Source organism: Acanthopagrus latus, chromosome 5 (genome assembly GCF_904848185.1).
Source record: "Acanthopagrus latus isolate v.2019 chromosome 5, fAcaLat1.1, whole genome shotgun sequence".
Lineage (NCBI taxonomy): Eukaryota > Metazoa > Chordata > Actinopteri > Spariformes > Sparidae > Acanthopagrus > Acanthopagrus latus.
The window spans coordinates 25,697,651-25,705,809 of NC_051043.1; the positions used below are offsets into that span (position 1 = coordinate 25,697,651).

At 40.9% G+C, this 8,159-nt stretch overlaps 2 protein-coding genes across 5 annotated transcripts in view; one reads left to right on the forward strand and one right to left on the reverse strand.

Moving 5' to 3' along the window:
• Positions 1-5,888, reverse strand: part of agtpbp1 (ATP/GTP binding protein 1) — a 29,247-nt gene extending 23,359 nt beyond the window's left edge. For 2 of the 3 annotated variants that reach the window (XM_037099007.1, XM_037099006.1), the window contains exons 1-3: positions 5,739-5,888; positions 4,355-4,413; positions 3,104-3,234 (exon numbers count right to left, since the gene is read on the reverse strand). In XM_037099007.1, coding sequence (XP_036954902.1) covers positions 3,104-3,234; positions 4,355-4,386 — 163 coding nt within the window. In that variant the 5' untranslated portion in view covers positions 4,387-4,413; positions 5,739-5,888. Of the gene's footprint in view, positions 1-2,792; positions 2,860-3,103; positions 3,235-4,354; positions 4,417-5,738 lie in introns of those variants that run through there. The other variant, XM_037099009.1, reaches the window with a different exon arrangement.
• A 170-nt stretch (positions 5,889-6,058) lies between these two features.
• The window catches only part of naa35 (N-alpha-acetyltransferase 35, NatC auxiliary subunit), an 11,980-nt gene continuing 9,879 nt past the window's right edge, over positions 6,059-8,159 (forward strand). Inside the window, exons 1-3 of one of the 2 annotated variants that reach the window (XM_037099014.1) lie at positions 6,059-6,192; positions 7,592-7,720; positions 7,832-7,865. In XM_037099014.1, the coding sequence (XP_036954909.1) occupies positions 7,600-7,720; positions 7,832-7,865 (155 nt within the window). In that variant the 5' untranslated portion in view covers positions 6,059-6,192; positions 7,592-7,599. Of the gene's footprint in view, positions 6,193-7,591; positions 7,721-7,831; positions 7,866-8,159 lie in introns of those variants that run through there. The other variant, XM_037099013.1, reaches the window with a different exon arrangement.

Below are 8,159 nucleotides of genomic sequence, written 5' to 3' on the forward strand. Positions count from 1 at the left end.
GGTCTGGAGAGACCACAGGTTGATAGTATCTCCTGGTATAGCGGTACTCCATTTCACAACAAAGTTCTCAAAATTGACTAAAGCTTTGTTTGAAAATGAGACCTAATTTCCAAAACATCCAGGTTTACTCTGGAGTCCAAAGGTTCCCAGCGCAGATCTGCTGTGTCTAAAATCAATTTAATCAATATGAAGCGTAAAGACGCTTTGTCTGTCTGTCCCTCTGACGCTAGAAGTAAACTGCTCAACTGGTCACTGCTCTCGACTGTGTACCAACACAGAGGGGCAACCTCAGGACATTATAAACCCAGAAATCAGCACCGCCCCTTACACGCGACCAGAAACCAGACCGCTGGCTGCACCTATAGAATACTGACAACTGTACAGCTGACCTCTCCTCTTTCTCCTGCCTCCCCTCTTTCTCCTACTCAGCACTGTGATGAAACGGAAACCCAGGAAAGCCGCCATCGTTTAAATCAAAATAGACACTGAGATACTGACAGCAAAGGAGAGAGAAAAAAAACAAAAACCTGCCGCCTACAAGTCCAATAACCCAAACTAAAACTCACAAGGTCTGTGGAATGATCTTTATATATATATTCTTAATTATCTATACATTCGATGTGTACATTAGGCTACTCAAATTACAACACCAGCCTCTCCTCTCTCTCAATCAGCCTTGTTCTTTTTCTGGGTATCTCTTCAGTGCCTCTTAAGCTCTTAAGACTCTAAACATGAGACAGAGGACAGCAAAGTCCCTTCTGGGGTGTATAGTTACTGTGAACAGGGTCACAGAACCCCTACTTCCCCCTAACCAACGTCACACTCATACACATTTTAGACAGACAGCCAAGAAGTAGATGAGAGAGGAACAGCTGATATATGATGACTGACAGAGTCACAGACAGAGGCCTTTCCACTGCAACCATCAGTCATGATGGATTAACTACAGGTTTCCTTTTAAGTTGCAGAAGCTATAAATTCTGTCTCAAGAAACGACGGAAATCAAGAAAAGTGAGAGGGGAGAAGTTCAAAGCAAATTTAAAATGTGCAAGCAGGCTCAAAATACAGGGTAATGATTCAGCAGGATCCTTCACTCTGCACTATACCTTCACACAAAGAGTCCAGTAAGGCTCGACTCAAGCAATTACAGGTTGTCCTCGCTCAAAAAATCCAAGCTGAAAATGCCACTAACTGTAACCTGGCTCCAGGACAAACTTAATATAAGAGCTACAAACAAGGATGGAGCTTGTGGTTCAGCATCCAAATGGGAAAACAGTTCAAATCTCCAGTAACGAGCTGGGTAATGCCAACAGTAGCAATACAATCGTAATCAACCTGTCCTTTCAGTCAAAGAGAAGAACCACCGATTGGATCCTAATTAAGTAATGACTGCTTGTACGATTTTATTTTAAGTATTTGTTCTATTCGATCCTTTACTTAAACAGGTATTCTCAGTGAGATTGAATTCTTTTTTTAAAGAGATGGTTGTACAAAAATATTAAATGTACAGAAATTGTATTTTGAAATTTGGCATGATAAGGGAAATAAGTTTCAAAACTACTTTATGTACATTTGAAAATCCACTAATTAACCAATTATTGAAGCATAAGAGCAATAATGCTTGCATCAGAGATTCCCATTCATCCGAGCGCCTCAGAGGAGCAGAGAGGCACCCTGCTAGCAGACACACACTCATGTTTCAGTCTGTTCTACACAGCGACGCGGCACAAAGCTTTCTTCCTCAGCTGTCAGATCTCCTCTCTGCTCCCCTTTCAAAAGAGTAATCAGAGAAGCAGGTCGGGAGACACTGGATCAATCCATCCACACTTTGACTACAGCTGCACTAACCCATCTCTATTTACACAGCAACTGTACTAAACATGATTGTAATGAATTAATCAGCTCGACTTGAAGAAGTGAAGCTCTGCATCAATATATTTTAAAGGGGACCGCCATCAATTTTGCATATCAAAGGCTGTTGACAGGTGTTGTAGAGTACCACTATAGATCTAAGCCTTTTGTGGCTCCTGAGGGAGCTGCGCAAAGTTTGGAAAATGTCCCAGAGGAGTTTCACTTCAGTCAGTATTGGTTGAGCAGAAGACCATTAGTCTGAAAATAAAGTAAACGTGGGGAAGTCGAGGAGAAGGAAGCAAGCTTACCAGATCTGTGCAGTCCACTCCTCATCTCTGCTCCCTACAGGTGGCAGCACTGTTCATTGTTATCAGGCCAAAGATAAAATATCATCCCACAATTTAATAACATGAGACCAAACTGGTGGTACTGAGTACACCAGACGTTTTACAAGGGATACACTCACCATCTGTAGAGCATGTGTTAATTTATTGCTTATGTGAACCTAACCTTTCCTACAGCTGCAACTTCACATTAAAGCATTTAACAGGTGAAATACGAGTTGACATAAGTAAACATTCCACAGCAAGTGCAATGCGTTCAGTGAGTTTAGCATTTACTAGTATTGTTAAAAATGTGTCTGCGGAGCAAAACAGCAGACATTTTCTGCATCTGTTGACAGCGGATCAGTTTTAAATTTGTCAGGGAATAGTTTTTTACAGTCTCCGGGAGTAGTGAAACAAGAACCAGTCTCAGCTAGCTGTTAGATGAAAAGCTCCAGGCAACAGGCTAAACACATTCAACTTCTTACTGACGCATTAATATTATCAGGTTCCTTATTAGCATTGGGTCTGAATCAAAAATATTGCCAAATAGGCACTCTGGCTTTTTGGCTTTGAGAACAATCTGTCTGCCATCATCTTGTGGTCAACTCTGCTTACTCTGTAAAATGTGATTCCTAAGACTCTGTGCTGCAACTCTGCAGCTGCTGCTGTATGGAGCTGACACCTCCAGCGTGGAACAGCAGTAACCATCATCCATCCAAGTATTGATGTGAAAAAAACAAAACAACGACAAGTAATGAAATCTGTGTGTGCCAACTACCATGACAAGCTTAACATTGTCTTTGTTTTTGTTTCAGTTTGATTAGGGTGGATTGCATGTTAGCTTGTATGTGTGTGTGTGTGTGTGTGTGTGTGTGTGTGTGTGTGTGTGTGTGTGTGTGTGTATATGCATGCATGTCTTCTCTTACCCTGTGTCTGTATGAGATGAAGTATCTTTGCAGTGACCTGTCTTGCCGTTTCGACATCCTTCAGCATGGCTTCTCCGTTCATCCTCTCCAGTTGGCCCAGGAGCATCAGGACCCTAGAGTTACTGGGGACACTGGAAAAACACCCAAACCAAAACATTTATTCATCTATTTTTACACGTTTGAAGACTGCACTGCATGTAACCAGATAACATCATTTATAAATAAAATGGTGCATTTACAGACACAGTAGGCTGTCTGGATTTCTTGCTCCTTGTCCAAGATTATAAGACAAGGGTGGATCAGTTTAATCACTGACTTTAATGAGTCAAAGTAGCTACCACTGGGTGACACTAGATGACAGGCATGAAGTAGCCTCTCATATGCATGAATGCCCTGGTATGCCCACAGGGGTCAGATGTGTCTTAACCAAAAACAAATTAATAACAAAAAATAGCTTTTTCTGTATACAGAGCAGTGCTATAAAATTAGTAGATTGCAATCTGTGTTTAGAATACTGAGGCAGTCTCCTAGTGCTTCACTATTTTTGGGATGGTGACCCATCCCCCATTTATAACCTTAGCACAGAGGCGCTCAGCTGGAAACTCAAGGTTAAAGGTCAGTTGTTGGTACAGCAACGACAAACATGGGAGAGGGAATCAAAACTCTGTGATTGAACCCAGTGGAGCCGCAATTCTCATATGTCCTTATAAAGACACAGGGAGAAGAAGTACATGTCCTGAGACGGAGAACGAAAAAAAAAACTGGAAAAATTTAAAGAATGATGAAAAAGTGATGTAAGTATGGCCAAAGAAAAACACGACAGGAGAAGTAGTGCCTAAATAAACACGCTGCACGTTGCACACCATTTCGGCACTGTTTAATGATGAATGCTATTTGTGTGTTACGTTATTTTTAGTCATCATGAGAAATTCATATACAAGGGTTCAAGTAGGACAAACTAATTACCTGCTTTGCTGCACAAACATACTTTCTTTCACACATAAACAGTGCAACCAGAAGATGAACAGAGGGGGCAAGCACGGGTGCACAGACATTGAAAAGGCAGAATAGTACAAGAGCAGGATTACATCAAGGAGGGTAGAGGTAAGCTCTCAGTGAGACAGAGAACAGATGGTTGTGACAGAGCAGCTTTCTCACAGACACAAGTACACGCATATCACAGCCTGCATGACTGTGTGTGTATGCATATAACATTTCATTTGTTTGTCTCTAAACAGCAAAGCAACTCACCCCTTCTCTGTGGCCATTTTGGGTTTGTTCATTTTTACCACATCAACATCTCATGTCGTCTGCAGGAGAAAGAAAATAAACACCTCAGTGACCAAAAAGGAGACAAGCATCAACATTCAGTACAATGACTAAAAAGGAGTTCAATCAACCTTTGACCCGTGTGCCTACTGAACTCCCTCTGTTGTGATCTCAGGCTCTAGTCAGTCCTGTCACTATGCCAAAACCAGATGACAACAAATCTAAACTGCTCATAGCTGTGAATGTGTTCATTTAGCTCAGTAACAAACTAGTGCTCTAGTGACTGCTCGGACAACCTGCCACAGCAGATTGATGGCTCTATTAACTGTACCAGAATAGAAACGCTATAACAGACACAGAATCTCCTGACTGATTTTACACAAAACACAAGGGGCTGCCCTGCATGCTGCAGATCTCAAATGTCTGAAGATAAATGACCTGTAAACATGGTTATATGAACAAAAGGTTTGACAAAAGCAATTGGTGTGTTCAGCTGCATTACATCGAAGGCAACTGGCCATAACTCGTTATAAGAGAAGGAAAAAAAGCATCTTATTTTGGAAAAACATCAAGAAGATCAACAAAAATGTCTTGCATTTTCTCCCAAGAGTATAGATTAGGTCAGAACGGACACAGGACCAGTTATGGGTTGAGCACCAGATAAAGACAGTTTGACTTTCAATCAGGCTTTTTAAAATGACAATGACGTCTTAAAATATGTATCAGTAAAACACAATGCAGTTGGAAACCACACACAGCTACAGTACACACAATAATGAGAAAGTCTTTTTAATCTAAAAACAAAAATGTCTTTTCCAAATCTTGCAGAGTCAGACTGCAAAAGCCCACAATCATTTCTCATTAGACCAGTACAGCCAGATAAACCTGAGGGTCGTGCCTTGATATGTGTTGAGGGGGAGAATGGAAGTAGCTATTCGTCAGACCATAAACAGTCTCCTATATCATACGATAATCTGTCTGAAATAATCTCCAGAGCGATTGTGCCACTGACATGTTGTCGTGGAGGTCAGTTTACACGGGACAGGTCCTTCCAAATACCAGAATTAAAATTCCATTTTGATAACACACTGTCATTACTCCCGCCTGCTGGGAAATGTAGGTTAGTCATAATTCTATTGTTAGCACGGGAAATAGATATGCCAGGCTATTTTACAAGATGCTAAATAAGATAATCTAGCGTCCACTGCACCTGCTGTACTAGTCACTCATTAACGGCCGCCTGTCTGCGACGGCAGGCTAGCTAACGGAGGAGAATGCTAACAATAATGCTAAATTAAGCCCTCAAGCTACGCTAGCTAACGCAAGTGACCTGTTTAGTACTAACAAGAACGATGATTTTACGAACCTGTATGGAAAGGAACTGTTATCCCATTCAGGGAGGACCAATTCCGAGATAAGGGGGACTGCTACGTTGTGTTTGAGCGTTGCCTGAAACGCCCTGATGATGTTGTGATGAGACCACCAGCCCCAACTGTCAGAGGGGCTTAAACAACGCGAGACTACGTTCCTCTGTGTGATTACAGGCACAGTAATGTCTTGGAATCGGGACAAGAGCGAAAAATTCAAGAGAGCGCCGAGTGCATATTAACCTTCATCAATATGTGTCTTTAGGACACGATTTTATAGCCCGCTGGACATGTTCCAATTGATAAATAGCCCATTACGACACAGAAAGACTACATTTCCCAGTCCACGCCCACCTGGATTGGCAGTGGCCTATGACGTTTAATTTATGCGCCGATCTATATAGTCTTTGAAGAGATCTTTATTAGCTACATGGTTAGTACACAGTACTTGAGGTACGTGCCGATTTACAACGAAAATATGGCTTTCTGATGATAATATTTGTGTTCTGCATACATGATTGAATTGAATGACCTGTTAAACGAAGATAGACAGGATTTTATTCACACTGTTGGCAACATTAGCGTGTTAGCACCCGGTTTTACATGCTACTTTGACGTTGATGTTAGCTAGCTAACGTGTTCTGTGCATCTCGTATTTTTTAGTACCATGCATGAGTAACCACAACTGACTTTACTCTTTCGTTTTTGTAAACAGTACAAATTTAGGTCATCTTAAATTAGCAGTGCGACTGTTACTCTCGTGGTTTGTTTTTGTTATTTTACGTGTAACTGCTAAATTCACTTTCAGTGAAATGCGTCAGTATCTTGTTTATGCTCTGATTATTGTATCTGTGTGTGATCAGGTTCAATCGATGCCATTATGCTATATCACACACATGTCACTGGCTGTAGTTATTTATCAGAGATATTTGCTATATATCAGTTTAAGATGATTAAATCAGTCATACAGAAATCTAGCATGTCTATCATTGTAGTGCCATGTTCTTGGTTTAAAGGTTGAGAGTTTCCAGTGCACTCAAGGGTGCCATTTATTCCTTTTTAGGCTTTAATCTGAGCCTCTCATGTCATGTTCACAGAGCATGATGTTAATCCTCTAACGATTCCCAAGATCATAATACACCATATGTCCAGTTTATCAGGCATGGAGCTGAAGTTGGAAAAGTACAAGTTTAAAAGAACATCCAGCAGCCTCTTGGAAACAAATAGTTAAATGGTTAAATGGTTGGTTGCTCTCACAGCCTCACATACAAAAAATATGAATATCATTGAATAAGTATTGCATCATATGTAATGATTTTGAATGGTGTTTAGATGTCACGCAAAGGGTTCCCTTCTTATTCCATATGAATGAGCCTTGAAACGTTATTACATTGGACAGATCATCCAGATCAAGCCTACACTTGTAACCTGACTGTACAGATTGCATGGTACTTTAAAAGCTTGATCAGCCAGCAGAGTGTTTGCAAACCAACCATTGGAATGCTCAGTGGAGAAGACAAAGGAATGTAGTAAATTATTGTGTGAATGTAAATGTGTGTCTTTCCAGTTCTTGGCTAATAAGCATGTAAAGAAAGCCAGCTGCTTAACTCTGGCACCACTACAAGACCAGAGGGTCTAGAATGACTGACATGGGACTTAAGCCAGCCATACAATGCTGGATTTTAACTTAAATCATACAATGTTGGGTTGACACAATCTGTTTTGCAATCTTTCCAAAACCATATTGTCAAGAAATTGTGTCATATATTCTGCTGATTACAACATGTTTGAGATGGCAGATATTTTGTAATATTCTGAACACTTTGTCTTGGTTCTCTGTGTTTCTCTTTAGTGGTAACCATGGTGATGAAGTCAGCAGTTGAGGATGATGATGCTGGCTGGGGGCTGGGTATCCCAGAAAAGATGAAGAACAATGCCAACTGGGTTGACATTACACATGAATTCAAGGGTGCATGCAAAGGTACAGGCTCTGCTCTGCTTGTGTGTGTGGGAGTCGTATGTGTGCTGTTGAAAAAGGAACTGATGTGTTCCGCTTTTTCTCCTCCCTTGTCCTCATCCTTTATTCATGCAGAGTTGAACCTTGGAGAGTTGCTTCATGACAAACTGTGAGTAGGTCAAAAATGCTTTTTGCAGACTCACATTTTAAAGGGTCAGTTCGCTCAATTTACCAAAGAACATTTTCCACTGACTGCAAGGTGACAAGAGTCAGCCTGCCTGCTGAAAAGATTGATTCCAAAGGATGTAAATAGAGACTTTTCAGAGAGTCTAAGTTTCTGTTTCAGAGACCTCATGGCATTGGCAAAATAGAGTAATTGCAGTGAAAGACAGAATCCTTTTAATTTCCTTACATAAACATCTATTAATCAGTCCACAAATATCATCACTGGTAAAAATGAACT